This window comes from Nesoenas mayeri (assembly GCF_963082525.1).
Source record: "Nesoenas mayeri genome assembly, chromosome: 10".
Taxonomy (NCBI): Eukaryota; Metazoa; Chordata; class Aves; order Columbiformes; family Columbidae; genus Nesoenas; species Nesoenas mayeri.
The window spans coordinates 12,108,949-12,133,701 of NC_137560.1; the positions used below are offsets into that span (position 1 = coordinate 12,108,949).

At 39.1% G+C, this 24,753-nt stretch overlaps 1 protein-coding gene across 6 annotated transcripts; it reads left to right on the plus strand.

The window, feature by feature from the left end:
• Positions 1 to 1,383: 1,383 nt before the first annotated feature.
• Positions 1,384 to 24,635, plus strand: CRBN (cereblon). Of its 6 annotated transcripts, none has more exons than XR_013922541.1 (12): positions 1,384 to 1,509; positions 5,044 to 5,159; positions 5,324 to 5,526; positions 6,416 to 6,565; positions 9,961 to 10,123; positions 13,547 to 13,609; positions 14,317 to 14,401; positions 15,836 to 15,951; positions 18,006 to 18,070; positions 19,707 to 19,838; positions 21,263 to 22,134; positions 22,751 to 24,635. XR_013922541.1 is itself a non-coding variant. In XM_080350177.1 (11 exons), exons 1-11 carry the CDS (start codon positions 1,443 to 1,445, stop codon positions 21,444 to 21,446), a joined length of 1,344 nt encoding a protein of 447 aa, XP_080206303.1. In that variant the 5' UTR covers positions 1,384 to 1,442; the 3' UTR covers positions 21,447 to 24,635. The 6 variants fall into 6 exon arrangements, 4 of the variants coding, with proteins under 4 accessions (XP_080206303.1, XP_080206305.1, XP_080206306.1 ...); XR_013922542.1 differs by having other exon boundaries at positions 21,263 to 21,783; positions 21,966 to 24,635; XM_080350177.1 differs by having other exon boundaries at positions 21,263 to 24,635.
• Positions 24,636 to 24,753: the final 118 nt, after the last annotated feature.

The window sequence follows — 24,753 nt, forward strand, 5'->3', positions numbered from 1 at the left end:
AAAGAAAATAGCAGAAAGTACAGAATTCTGCCCTGAAAAAAAGGCCTTATCTTGAGACAACAAACAGAGCTGACATATCAAGGAACTGTGAAATGCTTGAGAGCACAGTATAGGATTTAGTGATTTGTAACAGTCTCCAAAAAACGCCAACAGCAATAAAAAGCAAGAATTTTAGTGGAAAGGGAGAAATCCCATAGCTGTGATATGACAGGTTTGTTCGGTTGGCAGCCTCACTAAACTTACTTTTTGGGGCATATCAACTGGGTTTGTGTCCCACCAGAAAGTAGAACATCCCATGAGCCATTCCTGGCTATCACACCAACCTCATGTCAGGACAATACTTGGCCATTTTAGCTGACAAGTCTCAACCATTTTCTTTTAGCAGTACTATAAAAGTGTTTTATTTTTTCTTTGTGAGTAAAAAATTATTTTTACTAAAACTCTCAGTTCTCAAAGAGAGGAAAAATGCTTCTTGTGCACCTGCATAGAAAGTGCCATGCACACCACACCTGAGGTTTGGCACTACAGAAGATATTAAGTCATGGATGCACATCAAATACTCTGCGAACCACCCAGCGGTTTTTCTGAGGCACGAGTGTGAGGAGGGTTTGAGAAGGTTCTATTGAAGCCTGTGGACCAGAGCTGTGTCACGGCAGGCAGGAGGTGACAGGTGGATCTTCAGGTGCAGAGCAGATCAGCGATGCCCAGCAGTGTCAGCTGTGCAGAGGTACCAAGGTCTGTCCCACAAACACCGCTGGTCACTTCAACCTCCCGGTGCCCCGGTGCAGCGCCCCTGGCTCCTCTCCAGCTCACAGGTGTGCAGCAGCGAGACCTGGTCCCCCTGGGGAATCTCTGCTGGGATCACACCTACACAACCGCTGCGCCTACCGTTCCTGCTTCACGGTCTTTACCCAAAACGTGATCCACCGTCGATTTTATTCGCATCCGTCCCCTTTCCCAGAACTCAAACACAGCGCCCCCGGCACGAAGCGCTTTAGAGACGCCGCGAGTGCCGCCCCGGGCAGGTCCACGTGGCCCGCGCCCCGAACAGGCCCGAGGGACACGCCCGGCTCCGGCCCCGCTGTCCCCTGCCAGCCCCGAGCGCCGGGGCCCTCCAGGCGGACCCGGCAGAGCTCTCCCTCCCCGCGGGACGCTGCCGCCGCCCGCGGCGGCCGCCCTTGGCACAGCCCCGTGCCCGTCCCGCCCGCCGGCGCCCCGCGGCAGAAGAGAACCGCGCCGGGAGCCGAGGCGGGATGGCGCGGATCCCCGGGGGCGGTGGACAGGCCCCGACCGGCCGGCCGGGAGTTCCGGTGGCCCCGGGAGACGCCGCTAGAGGCCGCGGCTCCTGCGCCCGCTCCGGCCGCGGCGGCTGCTCGGGCTCCTCCTCCCGTCTCCTCCCCCCGCGCCGGCGGCTTCCCAGGCTCCTCTCCGGGTAAACAGCGATGGCCGCCGAGGAAGGAGGTGGCGAGCCTCATAACAACATGGGGAACCACCTACAGCTGGTGCCTGGTAATGGCAGCGGCCGGCTGGGGGCGCGGAGGCAGTCGGAGGGGCTGCGGGCCGAGCCGGGGAGGAGGCGCTGGGCTGGAGTGGGCGTGAGACGCCAGGCCGGGGCTCCGCGGACGGGGAGGGGGCCGGGCCCGGTGCGTGAGCGGATCGAGGGGGAAGGGGCTGCAGGGGGGTTGCTTGGAGTCCCTGGCGGTGTGGGGCGCGGGGCTTGCCCTCCGCCGGGCTGGCGAGACGGCGAGCGGGGGGAGAAGGGGCGCATGGGGAGCCGGGCGGTGCTGGGCTCGCTTCAGGTGGGCGGTGCGGTGCGAGCGCCGGGTCATGGGGCTGCAGCCGCCCACGGCCGCTGCCTGCGGGCCCTTCACAGCCCAGCGGAACCCGCCGGTCATTCTGCGGCGGGACAGGAGACTCGGCCAGGGGTGTCCGGGCACCGGAAACTGACCGGCTGAAACATGCGCTGGAGTTTCCGTTCAAGTGTGCAAACGCAGACACTCTTATCTGTAAATCCGGACCTCTGCAGAAGCGACCAAAGTCTGAGGAAAACATTTGTTGTTTTAGAAATTCTCCACTCAATTTAAATGCTCTCTGATGCCGTTAATAAGCAGGGAAGCAAGAGGTGCTGTGCACAGGATTTGAGGGCAGCGCTGGGTTCCACATACTGTCCAGACTTCTGCAGTATTTATGGTGGAGTTTGTAGACCAGCCTGGCTTGTCTGTCCTGGTACACCAGCGTAATTCCTCATGTGGATACCCATTACATAATAACATACGTTCTTCTGATTTAGCATATGGTGCCTCCAATCTGACAGGGTATCATATGGTTTTGGAAGCAGCTCATGCTAAACTGGAGAAAAAAAATTATTTCAGACTAAGCATGCAAACGAGAACGTAGCAGTGAGTCCTGCCAGTAACCAATGTGATTTCCTACAGCAGGAAATTCTATGAACATTTTATGCCTGTATATTTAAAATAATATGGAAGTATTTCCTGAATACTTTAGGATATACAGCCTTAATATTTTCTACCCTCTTCCTGTGGTTCTGTGTGTGTTTTTTTGTTTGTTTGTTTTTGGTTTATTTTTTGTTTGTTTGTTTTTCTTGGTTTTGTTTGTTGTTTTTGTCATGTTTGTTTGTTTATTTGTTTGTTTAAAATGAGTTTATATTTTTCTCATTCCTGCACAAAAGTGTTGAGAGTAGTTCTGGTAGTATTAGTGAGCCAGGATGAGCACCCGGGAATGCCTAACCTGCCACCAAGGGAATGTGAGCCTTGTCACGCAGCATGCCCTCAGCACTTACATTTCCTTTGTTTCTGTGTCTTAATGATCTTGAAATTTAAAAATCAACAAAAATATGTATATTGAAGAGTGTAAAACGTGCAGTTTCTTTTGCCGTCAGTCTCCTGTTCCTGTAGTGTGATGGAGGAGGAGAGTGAAGACAGCGGTGTTTATTTGACATTCATATGGTGCTGCTGCAGTAAAATGAGTCATCGTTCCTCTCTGCCACCACACAGCAGCTAGTGAGCGTTTTTGGCAAGAACGAGCTAAAGTTTGCAGGGCACAGTTCTTTCTAATCAACTGCTAGTAATTCCTTTTGTGTTCAGAAAAACAAGTGAAACAGCGTCTCTCTAAAAGGCTGTTAAAGCTACTAATGTCTGATGCAACTTGATAGAGTGCATGCAAACCAAAATACAATTTTTTGTGAAATCAGCTTCCCTCCCCTACCCTGCACTGCACTGCTGCCCTGGACCGAGCAAAACCTTCCTACTCTCCCTCCATCAAGCTAACCAAAATGTCAGGCATTTCGTACATCTTAAACATTTTGCAGTCGTTTATGGTTAGGGTTCCTAACGGAATATAATGGAAGAGAAATTTCCTATAGAAATGGAATATTTTTTACAGTAACTAGGAAGATGATATCTTATTCCTTCAAGTTCTGTAATTAGGTAAAACACCAGAGAGAGTCTGTAACCTCATTTCTTGTCATGCCGGATCATTTCTTGTTGATATAAGTACTCTATAGGATGGATCCAAAGCATCAGTGTGTTGTGCTTTCTGCAGAGAAGGTTCTGTAAACTATGATTTTTTTTTTTTAAGTGAGGTGAAGCAGAAAGAAGACCATTGACTAAACATTTTGTAAAGAATACGTTTAACAAATGTGTCTGAAGGTCGAAGAGGTAAAGAAGAGATTTTCCAAAACCAGCTTCTCTTGTCCTCCCACTCAGAAAAAGTTAACATCTTGGTGAAAGAGGGTGGTGGTGCTCCCATTTCTGAAGGAAGGCTCCTTCCTTCTGGAGCATCTTTCTTTTGTAAGATTTGCCAGCACTGCCTTCAGATAACATAACTCCACCTTTTACATTTTCAATTTTGGATTATTTCTTAAGATGATACTAACTGTAAAGGCAGGCAACTAGATAGACTATTGTAAAGGCGTTTTTCTGCCTGTTTTGTAATGTAATAGCTTTCAAGATCTAAATGATGTTTTTCAGCACCATTTGGATTATCCATTACCCAGCAGCTATTGGTGTAAGAATCCTTCAGATCGGTTTGCAAAGTTTACAATAACATCTATTTTACATATAGCATGGTGTATAAATACTGTTTGTGTTGAAAGAAATAGGATCAAGTAATGCAGTTACAAATGTGCAGTAATTACATTGCATTTGTTTTGGGTGAGTATGCACAGGCATAGCTTGTATGGTAATGCAGTCATTGAAACCAGCATTTTAGAGATAGATATATTTTTTATTATCTTCAGTATATTTTCTAATTTACTTCTAAATATTTATACAGCTTTTATACTGATAAATGTACTATATTTGTGTTTCCAAAATAAAATTTATGATAATTTAACTGTCCTCTTGTCTGAAAGTAATTTTAGAATTGACACCTGGAACTGAGAAATGAGAAGAAAGTAGTGATTTTTAAATACTGTTTTGTACCTGAAGTCCTTTGCAGGGTCATGTTACTTGCTTCCTTAGTAGTTGCCTTTGGTGGCTTTGTGTGTGTGCTGGAAATTGTTCTTGTGTTTGGTACACACAGGAGAGGCTGACAGCAGTGAAATTGCCTAAAATACCAGCAGGTCTTTGCATGAATATAGAGCTTCAGATTACTTTTAGCTCGCTTGCTTTACTTGTGCAGTTATATTGTTCAGGTTTGTGCTACTCCAATTGCTGTATTCAGCATCCTGCAAGGAATTAAGTTATCTGGCATCCCAGTGTACAAACAGAAGAGATTTGAAATTGAGATAAGGAAATAGAAATGTACTGAAAATCTGAACTGACAGGATTGTTTTATTGTATTCTGCCAAGAAAAATTGTTCTTTGACGTTTCAAAAGTAAATTACCAACTTTTGACACTTTCTATAGAATAGCGATTTTGCTGTAACAGGAAGAAAAATATTTTTCCAAGTTTAGAAATACAGAAGTTGCTTCCCCATGAAAGGCTGTAGCCTGGGAGCATTGAATGCATTTCTCTGATTTTTCTCATTATTTTCGTCTTTGCTGGTAGTTTCCTACACAATATTCTGTATATGCTTATTAGCAGAGAGTGAGGAAGAGGATGACAATGAAATGGAAGTTGTTGAAGATCAAGATAGTAAAGAAGCTGAAAAGCCAAATGTCATCAATTTTGATACCAGTTTGCCAACATCACATGTGGTACGTTCTTTATACGTTGTTCATTAAATCCATTTGAAGAAGTTTTGATTGGTTTTGTGTAATTATATTGTAATATTCTGAAGTCAAAGACCTAATCTTGTTTTTTCTTTGTAAATCACCAAAACCTCTTATGCTGTTGTCGTTTCCTTACTTAATATTTTCAGTATTTAGGTTCCGATATGGAAGAGTTTCATGGAAGAACGGTGCATGATGATGACAGCTGTCAGGTGATTCCAGTGTTGCCCCATGTGATGGTGATGTTGATTCCTGGACAGACATTGCCTCTTCAGCTTTTTCGCCCCCAAGAGGTTAGCATGGTGCGGAATTTAATTCAGAAAGACAGAACATTTGCTGTTCTTGCATACAGGTAAAATACACGAGTGGGTTTACTGATGGTGTGCAGCATGTATGTTTAGCACAGTTTCTTTGGATACTAAATCAAAACCAGATGGTTGCCTCAGTTCTGTGGTGAATAACATAAGTTATTATTTGAAATTACTTGACAAAAATGGTCTTCCAATACTTAATGAAGTATTCATCTCATGTTGGGTAGCTGCATGACGGTATCACGTTTGTGTAGAGAAGAAATAAGTGTTGATCTGCTTTCCTTGTTTGAACATCTTCTTGATTTCAGTAAATGTTTGAATGTGCTGCTCCATTTTGTTTAAAGAATAAGCCTTGATCTGAAATGTAAAAATCAGATTCTTGTTTTGAGAACTGCATTGTTGTAAAGGTATATTTGCTTATTTTTTTTAATAAATTAACAAGTACAGACAAATGTTTCACGGAAGAGTTGAGAGACAGGAGGTGATAGAAGAGTGGAAAAGATAAAGGCTAATCTGTGCTAAAAGAAATTGAGAATGTTCCTCTCTCTTCCCCCAATTTACTATGAGTTAGTTAATGTAGGAGGTGGGAACAGTTACTTTTTTTTAAAGTCAATCTAAAGAATTTTGCTACTTTCAGAATCTGCGTTAAAAATGCATATACACTGCTGATCGCTGTATTCCTAGAATTTCACGTCTAGACCCCAAAATAAAACCAAGTTAACTGGCAAAAGCCCCCAATCAAACAAAACATTAGAAGTTGTTTTTAAAATGGAAAAATAATGATTGCACTTAGTTGAAGGTATTTTACCAGTTTTACTCTTTCTGTAGGACTAATTGTGTAGAGTTGGTGTAGGTAGACTTAACACATTAAATCTGTATGAACAGTGCTGTTTGGAGGGTAGGTAACCTTTTGGATTCTGTTACTTTTAGTAATGTACGTGAAAGGGAAGCGCATTTTGGAACAACAGCAGAAATATATGCCTACAGAGAAGAGCAGGAATATGGAATTGAAACTGTCAAAGTGAAAGCAATAGGAAGACAGAGGTTCAAGGTGCTTGAAATAAGAACCCAGTCAGATGGGTAAGAAAATCATGTTTAATTTTATATACTACAAATCTCGTTTCACCAAAATGTTTGCGTTTTACTGCAGGTGCAGCTGCCCTTTCAGTCACACAATTGACTAATTAGTATAGATACTAATTGAATGTTTAATCAGTAGCTTCTTTGGTTATTAAGAACTTAGGGCGTTTCCTGTTCTAAGACTGGTGTTTCAGTTGTTAATAAGTTTGCTGTAAAATTCTCTAAAGGATATCTACCTGTAGTTTGATTTGATGTGTGTGAGAAAAGATCTGTCAGAATGACTTTGTTTCTGAAAATTAAGTCAGGGGAAAGATGTTGATTTACCTGCAGTGTAAATTCTAAAGATTTATTTCAAAATCTCACACCCCTGTTTCAAAACAGATGTGAATTGAGAAGATACCATATCAAGTGTGTGCTTTCTGCTCTCTTATGGAAAGCCTCTCTGATAGCGACCTGATCCTTGAGGGTCCCTTCCAACTCAGGACATTCTATGAGTCTACGATTCTATGACCAGATTCTGCTCTTTTGAAAAACTGTACCTTCATTTTCTGAAAGGAGACCTTTCTAGAGATGGTCTGTATTGGATGTGTTCTACCTAATAACTTCATATGCAGTTGCAGCTCTGAACCGCTGCAGGCAAAGGTCTGACACTACAGCTAATAACAATATGCTTGTCTCTTTTTGTACTTTGAGTGATCTTTATCTGCTGATCCTCGAATCCATACAGAGGATTCAGCTGCGTGATTCAGATATGGAGAGGTGGTGGTTTTCATGAGAAGTTCCCCATGAAGAGGGAGGACTGGAGTCTGGTAATAGTAATGGAGAAACAAATTGCTTCTCTTTTTCATTTTTCCCTTTGTAAAACAAAAGCACACTGAAATTTCTGGATAAATATTTGAATATGAAAATCTTGGTTTTTGCTAACCAAAAGCAGCCCATCGTTTTCAGTTTCTCAAATACTAAATCTTGTTTATTTTAATCATTGTTACAGTTTAATACATCCTTACTTTCAGCAAGTCTCACCTCTTCCTGTCTGACTGTTCACTGATAGGAAAGTGCTGCTTCTTCTGTTGTTGGCTGACAGTTCTTTTCATGTGCTGGTCAAACACTCCAATCAGCTTTGACAGAAGAGTATTCTTTTCTGTATTCTAATCTTGTCCTTTTAGATATGTCAGTGTGATACCTGTGATATTTAGAAGTTCCTCTTCTAGCCAGTTTTATCATATTATGTAATTAATCCCTTTGTCCATTTATAAAAGGGACTGAGACCCTTACCAATTAGGTAAGAGTATGATTTCTCTTCCGCAATTTTCAAATTCCTCTTGACATCGTGCTCTGCACTGTGTATTGCACCATGGGCCTCTGTAAGTGTTGCTGTCCAGAGATGCAGGTGCCAGACATGGATTCTGTGAGCATGTGACCATTTTTAGCAGAATTGCTAGAGGTTTGTGTAATCTTTTCTTCAAGGCATGTGGCATCTTACTCCAAATTCAATCTAGAGCTAATCAGCTGTATTCTCCTATTGTCCAGTATAGTGTTATTGCTTTATAAAGAGACCCAGGAGCAGTAATGAGCTCAGCATTTTCATACGCTTTTATGACCTGCAGGTAGAGAAATGAAGAATATGTGTACTACTTGCTGTTTCTCACTAGCATTTGGTTACAAATAACATATTCTGAATTTTAAAGCTTAGAAAAGCCATTGCTTGAACACAAGATGGCAGTACTTGGACAACTACAGTAACAACAGCATTGTTACTGAGAATTCAGTATCCTGAATTAGTTAAGATGTACAGTGATTTTTGTTGTGCTGATAAAGCCTTTGATGGTTTTATATCTACTGGCTAGCAGAGATCACTTCTACACAGGACATTCACAAGTTCCCTTCATAAATATGAGTTCTTAAATGTATGAGAAAAAGGAGATTGATTCTCCCCTCCACATCATGTTAAACTCTAGATTTGTCAGAATGACTTCAACAATATGGAGTTACCCCGCTTTCAAATACTTCACATTTTGTGAGTTTGGGGAGTGATGAGTGAATGTGAACCTCTGTTACAGTTTGTCAGTGCACTTTGGAGACATGAGCCTGTGTCCTTCAGTTCATCCTGAGGGAATCATCATCTCTGCAGATTAGGAGATGCTCTCCAGACTCCTGTGCTGCTGTGCTCTCTCTTTCTGTGAATGAGCCTGGTTCTGTGGTGGTTTGCTATGCTCCCACTTTTCTCTGTGCATCAGATGGACATAAGAAGGGAATCAGACAGAAGAAGAATGTAGTGTTCCATCTGTACAAATAAAGCATTTTCATTAAGATTGTGTTCCTGCTTTTCACATGTTCAAGGCAACTAACAAAAGAAACGAGCATGACTAGTCTAAAATAGTTTTTGATAAAGAGGGAAAAATATTGAGCTTCTTAGCAAGAACATCTCCATAGTTCTTTGTGTTTCTGATTTACTAAGTGCTTATGGCAAAATATATTTTTGTAATTTCTAGTAAGTTAAGAGTTCAGTCTTGTCCCTGCGAGTAAAATCAGAAATTTGTAATGACATGCATGTTAGTATTTCAGGATTTCTGATGCATAATACTATTAAAATGTAAAGTCCTTTCTACTAGACAGAATTCTTACTAGCCTCTTAACTATTGCTGAACTCTTTGTGGAATAGGTGACCTGGTTGATGCTAGGATGTTAAAAGGTGATCAGAGTCTATATCCCATTTCTGCTGATATTGAGCTCTAGCTGAGCACATAAGCTTTTGTGGTTTGAAGATAGCAAACTGCATTTCAGCTAAACTTCCCTTCTGAGGGTTTGATATGTAATAGCTGACTGTTAGTTTGTGCCAGAAGCAACTTGAGAAGACAAAAACCTAAAAATACAATGCTGAGATGGTAGAATATTCTGCTGTGTTGCCACTGCCAATCTGTCTTTAATTCTGTCCACCACAATCCCCACAGATATCTGGTGCTCTAAAACACAGCCAGGGGAAAAGATACCCAACTGTGAGTGGGGAAGGCGAGGGGGAAACAAAGAAGAAACTTCTGCTGAGAAAGTTAAAGCAGTGATCTTTGTGGAGTTCTGTATGCCAGTGCAAAAACCAGCTAATTCTGACTTTTAAAGGAAAAATAGAGATTGCTTCTGTCTTCAATTTAGTTAGACCGAAGTCCTGTCAGGACAGTGGCTTTAATAATTTAGCCAAAGGATGAGGTACTCTGTGTTGTAAAATAACGTGTCTGGTTTGCTGCAGATATGCTGTATATTCCCTAAGGTAATTTTATTTACATCAGCGCATCTGTTGTACAAGCCTATGTTTTTATAAGCAGTAAAATAAGTTTTTTCAAACAATTGTGTATATGTGTGTATATATATATATATATATATATGTATAATTCTTTTATCAGAATCCAGCAGGCCAAAGTACAAATCCTTCCAGAGCGAGTGCTGCCTTCAACAATGTCAGCAGTACAGCTTCAGTCTCTCAGCCGCTGCCATATATTTCCTTCTTCAAAACCTACTGCGTGGCAGGACCGAGCTATACGTCAATGGTGGCAGAAATATCAAAAGGTTAGAAGCCAGTCGTGGTGGTGGTGTTTTTCTTTGAGTTTTTGGTGGTATTTTGAAAATCAATGTAAAATTCCATCTGTTTACCTTTAGAGGAGGGTGCACAAGTGGGATACTAGATGCCAGTCTCCTTCTTTTGTCGCATGTTGTGTGATTGTTTATCAGCCAACAACATTGGGGAAATGCATTTTGTATTATGAGTTATTTTTGTTTTTAATTACAGCATTGTTAGATTAATATTATTAAAAAATAATGTAATATTACAACTGTTCTTTTTTTACATAGTTAAACACCTCAAAGAGATTGCTGGTTAGTAAACCTTGTAGATGATGAAGCATTGGTGGAAAAAACAGTAAGTTTATAGGATTTAATATGTAGGTAGGTCGAAGAAGCATCCTAACTTTTACTGACATTGATTTGACAATAAAAATATTGGCAATTTGTTGACAGTGCCAGTGCTCTTACTTTGCACTTGTGTTAATGGCTTGGTTTTGAAAGTAAGGAGGCTTTTGTTTTTCTGTTTTCCTGTGACTGTTTGGTTTAGGTAGAAGTAGTTTTTAAAGAGCAGAGATGGTGGTTTAGAGGTGACTCCCAAATTTTGGTGATGAAACAGAAGACCTGTGATGGTGTAATTGTTTGGAGTCACAATTCCATTTGCTAATTTTGCTTTAAAACCTGCATCAGTTAAAGGATTAACTTCTGTACCTGCAGTTATTTGTTTACGGAAAATGTGGATCTACCTTAGAATGACAGACTCTAGTTTTTTAACTCAGTCAAATATTCCCACCTGGATGGTACATTTTTATATAATATGTATCTAAACTTCTTTGACTTTTGTGCTTAGTCATTATCTTTGCCAGATCACAATATTCCTATGCAATCCATTTACTCTGGCCAATTGTACATGTATTTCTAAGTCTGTCTTTTGATTTATTAGTATTTGTTTAACAGATTTACCTTTACTTCTGTGATAGTTAATAAGTAATCCCCCCCCTTTTTTTTTTTGTTAAACTGAATTTAGAAGCTATCTTAAATTTTATTGTGGTACTAAAAGTGACAAGATAGAAAAGGGTCGTAGAAATCTCTGATTTTTTTCATGCACTCTGTATATGTTGATATAGTAGTTACTAGCAGAAGACAGTGCTGTTACATACCGAGTGGGTGGATTAGCAGTTTCATGGTTTTACCAGTTTTATTTCCTGGAGCTTTTTTAATCAGTATGAAGACTTTACTTTAGAAGTAGAGGAGAAATAATCATTATTAAGGTGTTGGTATTGTTGTTAAGCAATTGGGTTCTACTTTCTCAGAACCTAGTTTTGTTTCACTGACACAAATACTGTCTTTGCTTGTTTACAGTGTTCTTGCAGCGCTGCAGCTGTGACAGTATTTGGAATCAGGAGGGAGTTCACACTGAGATTGTAGGGCAGAATTTTCAAGAGCCTTAAGTGGCGGATGCCAGGCCTAAGCTACAAACTTTTGCATTCCTCAGGGGAATAATAAGGTGTGATTTGTGCTAGAGACAGCTGTGCTGTTTAAAAGGTGCTAAAAGATGCATTTATACAAGTGAATGTGCACATTTACCAGTACACAGCGCTTTCCTTTAGGAGTCTGGAATAAAACGTACTGTCAAAAGGACAATTTTGCTGGAATAAATTATGTTCCCATAATAAGCACTGTGCCAGCATGTCGCACTAGCACAGTTATACCAGCAAAAGCCTTTTGAGTGTAAACCGAGCTCGTTCTCAGGCACTGTGCAGGCTTTTCAAAGAGTCACTGCCGTTAACAAGTATGCACAGAAGGCTAATGGGACAAGAGTTAGCACTGAGGTCAGGAGGATGTGGTGAATCACGGCAAGCTGACACTCTTGAAAAAACAGAAACTGTGCTGTTTTCATTTATTTGTTTATTTATTAGTTATTTAACCTGCCATTCCGGTCAGGAATATGTAAGAGGAAAGATACCATGAATTCTTCTGTATCTGTAGAGATCTTTGGAAGTACCTCGAGAAATTAATACAGAATGCTAGTAACTCTCCTCACTGTCAGAAGCAGTTATGGTTTGGATTATTTTTTTTTTTTCCCAATGGTTTTGAACTCTGTAGCAAAAGCAAAACAAAAACCAAACCCAAAACATTCAATAATAGCAAAAACCTATTGATTCTCAGAGTTATTGATCAAGTTCATGTATGAGTTAACAAGCCCAGAAACATGAAGCTTCGTGAGGAGGGGGCTGGAAATCCCTTTCCAGGAGTGAATCTATCTGACAGCTGAAATGCAGTCCGCGTGGTTTGTGGGTTGAGATACAGACCCAGAGTAGGGGCATTGACCTTCATCACTTATTGATGCCAGTAGAGCTATGACTGTTTCCAATATGACAGGCTGTACCTCTGTATGTTTACTAATATAATGAGAAACATCAGACAATAGGACTTGCATTTTAACGGCTTTTCTCCATACATGGCTGCTGTTACAGAAAATGTACTTGCTAATTAAAACAATAACATGAGTTTTGGTGTTCCTGAATTCTTTCTTCAAAGTGCCATTAATTTGCTGTGGATTTTAGTCTCTATTGCCTGATTTTTTCTCATTTGTAAAATAAGGATGGCTGCCCTCAAAGGGAAAATGAAAATTTAATTTGCAAGTATTTATAGAACAATTTGAGATCCTCTTTTGGAAAGCAATGTGGTTATGTAGTGAACCGCTTTTTAGATCTTTATTAACCTAAATTTATCAATTTAAGTGTTCTGAAGTCAGTGTAGAGAATTGGTTAACTAAGCAAATAGCCTTACACTGCTGGAAATTTGGTGGCTAAGGAATTGAAGTTTTCTTAATCAGTAATTGTTCTGCTGTGAGAAAGCACCCTCTGGAACTCCTGACTCGTGTGTTGGTATTTTTAGTTGTTTTTAACAGATTGGTTTTCCATTTAAAATATCATCATATATCCTTTGAATGTATATATGTCAGCTTAAAATACTTGATAGGCTTATTAATCTTCTTTTGTTTTATTTATGCATTTGACTGAATTAATATGTACAGTTTAATCACCTTGCATAGTGGTTTGCTGTAGTTGCTGAGTAGCAACAGCTGATGGAGACTAAGGAACAGATGCACTATCTAATAGTACTTAAATTAACTGTGAAGATTTCAGGTAGATGCTCTTTTGAAAGGGAGAATTACTAAACATTAGAAATATTTTTGCTACTAAGACAGGTTTTCTGAGAAAATCGATGTATTTTCTGTCTTGTACAGAAGTTTTAGCTGTCAGTACATTTGAGAAGTGGTTTGGAAGCTTCCTGTACTGGTCCTGATGGTGATAGTTTGTTGTATCTTTAAATAATCGGATATCTCTTCTCTTTATTTGTTTGAACAAGAGGCATCCCTAAAATCTGCTAATGTTAAACAATAAATATTTCTGGTTTTGATTTTAGAGGAAGTTCCACTGTGCAAGTTTGACATCTTGGCCTCCCTGGCTCTACTCTCTATATGATGCTGTAAGTTCACCTTATGTATTAACAAATAATCTACAGTTAGCTTTGCATGTTTTAATTTCTAATTATTGGATAATGTAAAAGCTTTAATTTTGTTTGCTCATAAGTTATGCTCCAAAGAAATGTATGATTTTCAGTTTACTGGTAAAAGAGCAGGAAGGGCTTCCCCCTTTGGATAGTTGCTCCCTTGTGCCAGAGCCTGTGTCTGGGGTGGATAACAGAGGTTCAGGTTCCTGCTGTGTTGTCTCAGAGCAAAAACTTGATCCTCTGCCCCTCATGCTCCGCGTGAATGTCCAAACCACCAGTGTGCTGCGTAGTGTTAGGTGTGTCTTTCTTCTTGGAGTTGGTTTACTCTAAGAAGTACATATATCTTTATATACCTGTGTATATTAGTATGTACTTAGTGTAAGAGAGTCAGAAATAGGGTGGAGGCTAGTCCTCATCTCCTTTGTGCAGGTCTAGAGTTTTAACAGTTGTCTCCTTATCTCAAATGAGAGTTATAACCACACTGGGGGCATTGGTTCATTTTGGCCCATTTCCTGTCCTGTTTTGCTCTTGGTTTCAAATATGTAGCTATAAAGTGAGTCTGTTATTATTGTAGGTCTTAAAAGGTAATGTCCACTTTACTCTACATTTTGCTTCCTTTTTTTTTTTTCCTAAGAAAACAGAAATACCTATGTATTTAAATTAGGCTTTTCTTCTAACAAAAGGAAACCTTGATGGAAAGAGTCAAGAGGCAACTACATGAATGGGATGAAAATCTTAAGGATGAATCTCTTCCAACAAACCCAGTAGGTATGTTGTTTTTTAGCTTAGGAACTAATTTTTTTTAAAGTTTTCTAAGAAAATAGGATTTAGTTAATTACCTTTTATTGTCAGTCCATCCCTCACTTTTGTTCCAATAAATTTTGGTGACTGACTTTGAGAAAAGGATGATAGAACTACATAGAAATATCTTCAGTAGAAGAAATAGAACTCCATTGTGCTTCATGGCAAGAGGAATGTGATCTAAATGTTTAATAAGAAAAGCTAAAAGCATACTAGATTTTAAAAACCATTTTGATATTAGTCTAAGTGTTAGCGTATATAATCTCTTTGTTCTTACTTCTTATTACTTCTTAACAGACACGAGGGAAAATAGTGCCAGGAACCTAACAGCAAAAAGGCTGGGGTCAGATTTCATGCCTTAGCCAGCGTTGGGGTTATGCCCCAGTGAACAAGTCTCTTCTCTCTGCAGGTTTCTGCGATCTAATAAGATGGATATTTCAGTTGAAGTGTTCCTAAGGGGAAAAGCATTCTTTCCTGTGTAGCCTAATAAGGGGGAAATTCAAACTGCAGCCTTCAATTAATTAATTTTTTGGGGGGCACTTTTTTTCTCATTGTTCACAGCACACTGATATTTTGCTGACTTTAATTTTCAGCTTTTGAATTCTTTTACAGGCTCTGAGGAATGAGATGTTTTCCAGCTTAGCAAGGTTTTTGTTAGCTAAAGTAAAGAATGACTGTAGGAAAGTCCATCACCTTTTGTGCTTGTGCCTTTTAATACCTGATTGAAGTTGCTGCCTGAGAATTTGCTACTATATTAAAACTTGGTTGTTTTTTTTTTAATTCTGGCTTCTTGACTGAGTATTTTAGGATCTAATTTTGGTCTGCATTCAAATATGGAAAAAACCTTCCAGAAGCTCCAGAAAGGAGTGTATAGAGAAAATGTCTTTTTTCCTGCTCACAATATAACAGTAAAAAATGCCTTCTTAGTACTAATGTGAGTAATGTAACTTGGTTGTAATTTATGAAGGAGGTGTATGTTCAGAGTTTTTTCTTTGGTATTTTCCTTCTCATAATAGCATTGCTTTTCTTTTGGGGGGAGAAAAAAAGGAGGAAGTGCAAGCATAAAAATAACCACCAGTGGTTGGAAAACACAGTAGTTCACTGTCAAAGTGGAAATCTGTATCAGTGTTCTCCAGGGTTCAGTTCTGGTTTTAGAATCTGTGACCTTACCAGCATTGTTCAGGCTCCATCACTGGTGACCTTCAAGTGTGGTTTAGACAAATATCTTAGAAGAGGTTTTATATGTACATGATCCAGCCTTGGGGCACGAGAATGTCCCAAGATGAGCTCCGGAAGTCTATTATAAACCTAAGTTTTATTACCCTATCTGTAACTGAGTAGAAGCAGTAGGTTTTATTTCTCTCTAAAATTCTAACAGGCCTGGTACTTTCTTATTTCTAGATTTTTCTTACAGAGTTGCTGCTTGCCTGCCAATTGATGATGCTTTACGCATACAGCTGCTTAAAATAGGTAGTGCTGTTCAGCGACTCCGGTGTGAATTAGATATTATGAACAAAGTGAGTATTTTTTCTTTGCTTGTCATTAAATTGTTCTCACAGAAAAACAGGAGTTACTGTTACAGTCTATTAAAAAAAGAATGAAATTTCCAAATAATATTTCTAGAGTGATTTTTGGGTGTTCTTTTATTTCCTCTTTTCCCTTTAAAAGTTTGCTCAAGAAATAAAATGCTCTTGCTCAAGATTAGCCTTTATGTTTGGCAGCAAGCAAGAAACATTTAATAATACTTGCTTTCATATTTCCTTTCATTAGAAATGGTATTTCAATACCTCACAGCACTTTTTTACCCGAGAGGTGGTGCTAGAAGTCTAATGTTGCTCATAACCATCTTAGCAACATCAGAATCCCATGCAAACAGTATAATACACTGCAGTCTAGTAGAATTCTGCCATGAAAACTTGTTTTTTTCTTCATCAAGATGTGACATTTTATTCTGTAGATGTGGTTAACTGTTCTCTATTACTGTGAGAATGCTAAATGCACTGTGGTTTTTAAAACTTTTTTTAGCAACATGTCAGATCCACTCTTCTTATGCCAGGCTTCTTTAATGAGAAGGGGTGCTCTGGCAACAGAGCAGATGTTTGGTTTTGTTTGAGAAGGATGTGTTTCATTGTTCAGTAACACAACTGATTGTAAGACTTGATCCAACTTCTGTTGTCTTTGATATCAGTGAACTATATTATACCTCTAATAGCTTTTCCTGTTATTAAAGACAGCTAACTGTTTCTGTGCTGATTTTCAAAGGAGTGTACGTGACTCGCAGGTATACCACTGCGAATTCTGCTTGAGAGCACTAACTGTAGTAATTAGGTTTAGAAATGGAGGAATGGAGTTAAATATGTATAGATAGCTATTTAATTCCATCCCCCCACTTCTAAATGTGGATTCTGAGAGGGTCATATGAGCATTAGATTATAATCTTGTGTGAGGGTGATTTAGCAGAGTGAGCGATAGCAGGTGTTAAAGGACCCTGGTAGGAGAGAGCAGCCAAGTGTGATTTAAGAAAGGAAGTGAACTGGCATATGATGAATAGTATCTGTATAGTAAGAGCAGTTTTCCTCCCCCAGTTTCCGATCAGTAGACAGTGTGTTGCAGATGTGGGGCAGGGGCAGAACCAGTGTCACCTGCAGGAAAGGAGCTGGAGGAAGTTGAAAGGCAGCAGCAACCCTAGAGCATCTGAGGAAAGGAGAGAGTAAAGACTGACGTAAGCCTTGTAGCATCACTGGAGTGGAGTGCAGGAGCTGGAGCTCAGGGAGGCTCAGAACCGCAAACAGTGATTTACTGCCAAGTTTTAAAAGGGAATACACTCACATAGGGACTTCTTCAAGTGAAGATGCTAGACATGGCATCTTCTTCCAAGATATAGTGGATCATTTTTTGGGTAATTTCGTATACATTACCCTTAAAAAGAGGTAGAAGTAATGCACCTCCTGAAAATTAATCCTAGTGTTCTACTAAGCTGATTTAAATGCTTGTTTTCTGGGCAGTGTCAGTGATGAATTGTGTGTACTACTTTCTAGAAATTATAGGAGATAGATTCATTTGTTATAATCTTTAAGAGAAAGATAAATACATCTTACATATTTTTCTTGAGGAAATTAAAATCACTGATCTACAGTATTTTCAAGTTTTAGAAAAACTTAAAGGCTGCTTTTGTACTCATCTACCTTTTCTTTGTTATATGTTAGAAGAGCAAAGGCTTTTTTTCTGAATTATCTTTTAAAGACCTTAAAGGTTGACTTATTTATTATCTTTATATAGTCAGATCCTCTTCTGTGTGTGGATTTGGGGGTGAGGGAGTGGGGAGAATATGTAAAAAAAGTTTTGTCTTTTACGTAACAGCAAGTGTTTATGTAAAATAAGTAAAATGCAGAGAGAAAAGAAATTGTCCTTTGATAGAAAAAGAAAACATAAGTGACTGCTGTCCAGATAAACAAAAAAAATGTTACAAAGTCTGTTCGGAGGGAAGGGGAGAGACATTTTTATTATTTGCTGCTGTGCTTACAAGTGTCTGGAAATGAATTAAATTGCTCTTCTTGTTTTTCTTTTCAAGTGTACATCTCTTTGTTGTAAGCAATGCCAAGACACAGAAATAACTACCAAGAATGAAATATTCAGGTGAGTTTATTGCTCTTAAACTTTGGGAGGCTCTTGATCAGACACATGGGCACAGCAAAGCAGATTAAGCTGTGTTTTGTCTTATAACTTTTGTGTTTTCCATAGCTCTGATAAAATTTAAGTAAATGTTTATAGAGGATTATCACAGAATGTCAGGGATTGGAAGGGACCTCAAAAGATCATCTAGTAAAACCCCCCTGCCGGAGCAGGAACACCCAGATGAGGTTACACAGGAAGGTGTCCAGGCAGGTTTTGAATGTCTCCAGAGTAGGAGACTCCACAGCCTCCCTGGACAGCCTGTTACTTGGATTTTTTTAACAAAAAGTTAGTAAATCCAGACATCACCATGTACATTGTAAGGGAAGTTAGAGTCAAAGGCTGTGTTATGTCACTTGGTCCGGCATGTTGCCACTGAAGAATGATGCACTGTGTGGTGAGTTTTGAAGGATGAATTCATTACATATGAAATTTGGGATCTCATGAACTTTATTCAGAAATAATAGGATAAAAAATGATTTTGTAGCACTTCATCCCAACTTCTATATGTCAGCAGCAAAGTGCACTGGTTGTGTGGTGTGGATAGGCTCCCAGGGTGATGTCGTGTAAGGAAATTGCCTAGTTATGTGATTAAGCATTGTGATACCTTTTTATTTTAAGAATATAGCATTTAATCAGAATAACTGCACTAGGCAGTATGTTACCGTTATATATTTGACCTATATAATACCTTCCATGTTCAACAATAATAAGACCATACATTTTCCAAACAATTGCTGGCAGTCTTGTCACTACTTTAATCTTGAATAACTAATATCTGTGCATCACCTATGATAATGTGAAAGTTAAAAGATACCTCGGTTTGAAAAAACAAGACTCCCCACAATTTTCCTATATCAGTGTGATAAGAACCTGATGTTGTAATTAAAAGCCATTTCTTCTAATCAAATGATGGATTCCAGAAACTACAGCTCCTGCTGTGTCGATATGATGTACTTCAACAGAAGAATTATGAGAAATTAGTATAATGAATGCATGTTTTGGCTTACTTTTAAAGTTAGATTTTAGAGTAGCAATATAGTTGTTGCTTGTATCGGAAGCAGCAGGTGAAATAAATGATGAGTCTATCATTATTTTTTTTTATACTGAGCTGTAGTTTTTTGAGGGAAAGATTGATAACTGCCTTAAATGAGGTAGATTCCTTGGCATCCTGGCAACTGTCTGAAGTAACTTCTCCCATTTAACAAACAGCTGGGCGAGGTTCATCTGAACACAAGAATATTTTAATCCTTACTCCCAATATTTTATATTTTAAATACCTTTTCTGAAGTAGGGACTTAAGTAGATAACATGAATAATATATGTTAGTGAGGAATGCATTGGATTTATGACATTGGGCATTTACTAAATTTCTGAAATTATACAAAAAATGTGACCTATGACATTTACGTTAGCATCTATTTTCTTTCAGTTTTCAATAATACAATTAAAGGTTGTTTTTTTTTTTTTCCCCCAGCTGCATTTGCTGTGAAAAACAGTTTTATACATGGTTGACAGTTTTTCCTCTGTTTACATTTGACAGCCTTTGTTTTTTGTTTCTTCCTTGAACTCTGACAAAGTTGTTGATTGTCTGTTGTAGTTTATCCCTGTGTGGACCCATGGCAGCATATGTGAATCCTCATGGGTACATCCACGAAACCCTTACTGTATATAAAGCCTGCAACTTGAATCTCAGTGGACGGCCATCAACAGAGCACAGCTGGTTTCCTGGGTAATAACAGTTAAAAGAAATTTTATTAGTAAATGACAGAAAGTTGCTTGTAAGTCTATTCCTGTGATGGTGGAATAGTACATATGTACTTTTTGAAACATATATCATTTTGCTCATATGAAAAATAGGAGAGTAAATCTAGTTTTTTTCAAAGCACAGAATAAAGTGGAAAGTTCAGATAGAGTGTTTCTCTTTAAATTTTTTCAAATGTAGAAGTCTTAAGATTTTAAAACATAGTCTTGCATCTGAGAGCTATAACAGGATACTGATTGTCTGGGAGTTTCATTGTGTTTAGTTTTCTATAAGCCACGACTAATATCATAATTGTTTCCATGCAGATTTCTTTGATTATAAAGTAAATAAAGTGCAAATGGGAAAAGGAATATATAAATGAAGTTATTCTACTTAGATGCTTTTTTTTTTTTAATTGAAAAACTGAATAGTGTTACCTTAATTTAAAAATTGCTAACACTGTAATCTGATTGCCTTTTGATTCATTTTTGACTTGTTTTCTTTTGTTAGTCTTGCTCTCTGAAACAGAATTAGCTGTCAAGATGTTAAAGTTTGCCTGATAATGAAGGGTCTTACATGAATATGTCATCTCTCTCTGGTAGCTTAAATTTAAGTTCTGTAGCTAGATAAGCCTGCGTCAGGCATTCATTCAAAACTTGATTATTTAACTCTTAAAAATAGCTGAAGTGTCAAACTATATTTGCATTTTAGTTTCACAAAAATATTCTTCATAGCTTCACATAAATTTTCTTTGAATGTATTTTCACCAAATCCCTTTTTTTGTGTGGTCCTTCCTTTACCATAGTGCCAGATATCACTCTGTCCCTTTGGCTTTCGTGTTGTCTTCTAAAGCAGCATAAATACATTGCTGTCCAAGGTTCTTGACTAATGCATGTGCACATTTACTCTTCTATTTTCTCATGTTGGTTGTGGTCTTGTTTTTTTGTTTTGTTTTGTTTTTCTGGATTATCACCTAGCACTGAATAATGACTTGGGGGTTGTATGGCATATCTGTCATAAGGCATGCATGCTTTAAGACTCCCTGGAGAAAACTTGTGGCTTATAATACCTGGAGTTAATTTTTTCTCATCCTTATGTGTTTTCTCAGCTCTTTTCTTCTGTGAGGGTTTTGAAATATTCATGTTCTGCCTTTCAAGGCTGTTAAAGCAAATCTCCATTGCTCTGGAAAGTGCAATTCCCTGTTAATCTAGGAGCAGTGCAAAATTGCTTTTATTTCCATTAAGTAACATATTCAGGGTTTTTGGCTGAGCACCTGGATTCCTGAAGATTCTTTGAAAGTCTAGCTTGTGACTAGTATTCCTTTCTTACCTGACGAGTGAGCTGAGTTCCAGTATTTTTAAAATGTATTTTCCTTACGTGTTACCATCAACCTTTTGTTTTGTTTTTGGTAGGTATGCCTGGACTATAGCTCAGTGCAGAATCTGTGGGAACCATATGGGATGGAAATTCACAGCTACCAAAAAGGATTTGTCACCTCAGAAATTCTGGGGATTGACACGGTCTGCGCTCCTGCCGCGGATTCCAGAAACAGAGGACGACTCGGGACACGATAGATCACCCTTGCTCTGCCTGTGACCCGGTAACCTGCTCTGGAGAGGAGTGGGCAGTATTCTGTCTCTGAAATGCATCTGCTCAGTTCTGCTTGTGATGCTTAAACTTTAAAAACCCAGGAACTCACACCCACACAAAAAACACCAACCAGACAAGCAGGCTCACTGCGTTTGGCTTTGGTGTGCATCCACATCGCTGTTTCAGACACACTGAGGACTGAAGGTTGAATCTTTAAATGGCAAAGGAGGAGAAGAGGTGGCGTGAGACACCAAGAAATCTATCTGATCTGTCTGGACAGACTTGAGACTGAACTCTCTCCTTCCTTGTGGAATTTACTGCTATCAACTTGCAGTGAAATAAGGTGGGGGAAAACTAAAATGACAAATGAACAGAGTATAATTTATGCAATATGTGTATGATGGTAAGATACCAGTTACTTGCTGTGGAGTAGTTTCCGTAATATACTTAAAAGCGTTTTTGCTGAAAATCCCTGTTTCTAACTATGTAGAATACTTCAGATTTTATGCTCATGCTGTTTCTCAGATGTTTGCTGAGTAACCATCAGACAGAGTACAAGAAAAGTATCCCTTCTGGCTGATAGTGTGTTGGCAATGTCAGTGGCGGGGCTGCGACTGCAGAAGCAAGAGCTTCCTGCTACCTGCAGCTGGAACATCTGCATTACAGGATGCCCTTTGAAAGGAACCCACATGAGGTATTTGGTCCTTACACGTTGTCCCATCTATTTAGTCTGTTTGACTCTAGAAGTCTTGCATTTTAGACTATTTATAGAAAATATAAAGATCAGTTCTAGAACATAAACTACATTGTCATTTACTGTTGAATGTGCTTATATTTACTTTTCAGAATTTTTTGTGCTTATATTTACTTTTTCAGGATTATTTCTGTGAAGGTTAATTTACCAGCATACATGTCCAGGGTTCTGTAAAGTACTCTCTAAAATATGTAATTACGGAGATTTTTCAGTAGTATTTATTTTGACAAGTGGGAGGTAACATCTCTTGAATTTTTTTTCTTTTTACATATTCATATCGTAAAGTAAAATTTCACATTACCACCCTTATCTTAGAAAGAACAAACATTTCTAAATAAAACACAAATCAAAGGTAGTGCTTTTTGTTTTGTCTGAAGTGCTGTCTATGCTACAGGAATTGGGTGCCAAAATGGGGCAGCTTTTGCCACTGATCCATATGGTTTTTTTCCCCTCAGAATGCACTTTGGTGGTGTAAATGGAACACTTCTTCAATATGTTTGTGTGCATACATACTTTTCTTTTGAAGCCTTATCATTCACTCTTTATTTCTTCACAGTAAATCTTTCAGAACTTGCATTGTTTAAATATAATGACACAAAGCTACTTGAGATACAGGAGAGCAAACGCGGGACACATCCTCCAGTGCCAGGCAAGTAGCTGATGTACATGGCAGAGTGGTACCTGCTGCAGTGCAGCAGAAGAGATGCCAGATGCTGAAAGGCTGTTAATTATGCTAGGTATGTAGAAACTAATGATTGTGTAACTCAGGTGTAGTTCTTTGAAGCCTTCTACCTCTGTGCTCTGTGATAACATTTTTTTTCTCTCCATAGACATCTTTAGTGCCATATTTGATTTCATGTGCAGTGCTCTGACTCGCCAATGAGCTGTGAAAAGCAATACTTCTTTGAATAGAATTCTGAACAAATAGAGGGTGAATGATGGCTCATTCTCTTCGAGAAAACATTCTGTATTTTGATTATCTTTCTATTATAAACTTTCAAAAGGCTGAAATGCTAAGCACAGGGGTGAGAGACTGTGAAACCTCTGTACTTACGTAGCCACTGAAACCATAATGAGCTGTTGGCTCACACCCTGCACAGGCCCACGCAGATGTAGACACACACACACACACACACAGAGCTTAGCTGTAGGCTTGGTTTATTTTGTCCCTCAAATACACCCAGTATCTCTTGTTCCCGGTACCCTCGATAGGCTCATGGGTGGCAAGAAGTTAGAGGTACCTTTTGGGGCCATTTGCTTTAAGTAGTCACTAAGGATATAGAGTAAATGAGGCTTTCAAAAATGATTGGGTTGGTTTTTTTTGCAGCTATCACTGAACTTCATCAGGTCTTTGGCTGAGTCTTTTGGATTGCCTCAACTAAAAATGGCATTATGTTGGCAATGTTTGATTATAAAATAGGCATATTTTTGGTATTGTGTATATATAGTCAAATGTAAACTAATATAATCAAGTGAGATAAGTCTGGAGTAAATCTAGCACTAATTTAATTTTATTGTTGATGATAGTGTTCCGTCTAGCCTACCCTTCTGTTTAATGTTCACCATTTTGAAGTCCATGACACTTCCCAGGTTGAAAACAAGGTGGCTAAGAGTGCTCAGAATGTGCCACCCTCATCTCTGTCCTGGGCAGTGGCGGTGTCCTGGCTGGGCAGCGTCAGGTCTGACGGAAGGAGGGACAAACGGGTGTCTTGGAGGGAGAGGAGAGGGGCTGCCCTGCTGAGCAGCAGGTCTCGGATGGATTGGAGTGTCTGTAGCATAGAATTGCTTATTTTCAAGCTGTCATTGCAATAGTGTAAAGATGTCATACAATCAGAGCCTGTAATATTGCAAGTTTTCCTATCTTTTTGTTTCGTTTTGCTGACTAGGTAGAATCACATAGGACACTTGCACACTTGGTCTAAAACATGTTCAAATACTCTACCATTTGTGTTTTAATAATGCTATTTTTGTATGTGTTGCAATTCCTTTTGTTCCTCTCTGTTTTTTCACCTTTGGTTAATTGCTTTGTAAAAGCTGCAGAAAGGGTAGCACGGGCTCTGCATTAATTCTTTCTCTGTCTGCCTTTTGAGACAACTTTTCGGAAAAATCTTGTTGCTTGCAAACATTTGCAAAGAATAAAATGCAAACTTGTTTCAAAACCGATGGGTTTTTGTTGATTGTTGGGAAGAAAGAAAATATTTGAGTTTACGTTGTGTTTTGAACTGCTTAGCTTCAAAAAGTAATGAGTTTTGGCTTTAAGAAGGTGTAGGCTTGACTGGCAAAGGAGAGAAATAACATAGGGACAGCATAGTTGGTCATTCCCATGGATAATCAAAATGGAACTATACAAATATCACAAGGACGTTGCGACAACAGCGCAGAGTTTACGATAGGCATTGCCATGTTGCTGCTCCACAAAGCCAGGGGCACATGGCTGTAGGAAAGCTGCAGAGAAGCACAGCTTCCCTGTTCCTGTGTCTTTCCATATAGCTTTGTCTGGATGTACAATGCCTAAATGATGCTATGGATGGGTAGTTCAGGGAATATACAGGTACAGGA

Coding starts and splice junctions, on each gene's coding strand:
- CRBN (XM_080350177.1), top strand. CDS start 1,443: ATGGCCGCCGAGGAAGGAGGTGGCGAGCCTCATAACAACATGGGGAAC. Junction 15,952..18,005: donor AATTAGATATTATGAACAAA/GTGAGTATTTTT, acceptor TTTCTTTTCAAG/TGTACATCTCTTTGTTGTAA. Junction 18,071..19,706: donor ACCAAGAATGAAATATTCAG/GTGAGTTTATTG, acceptor TGTCTGTTGTAG/TTTATCCCTGTGTGGACCCA.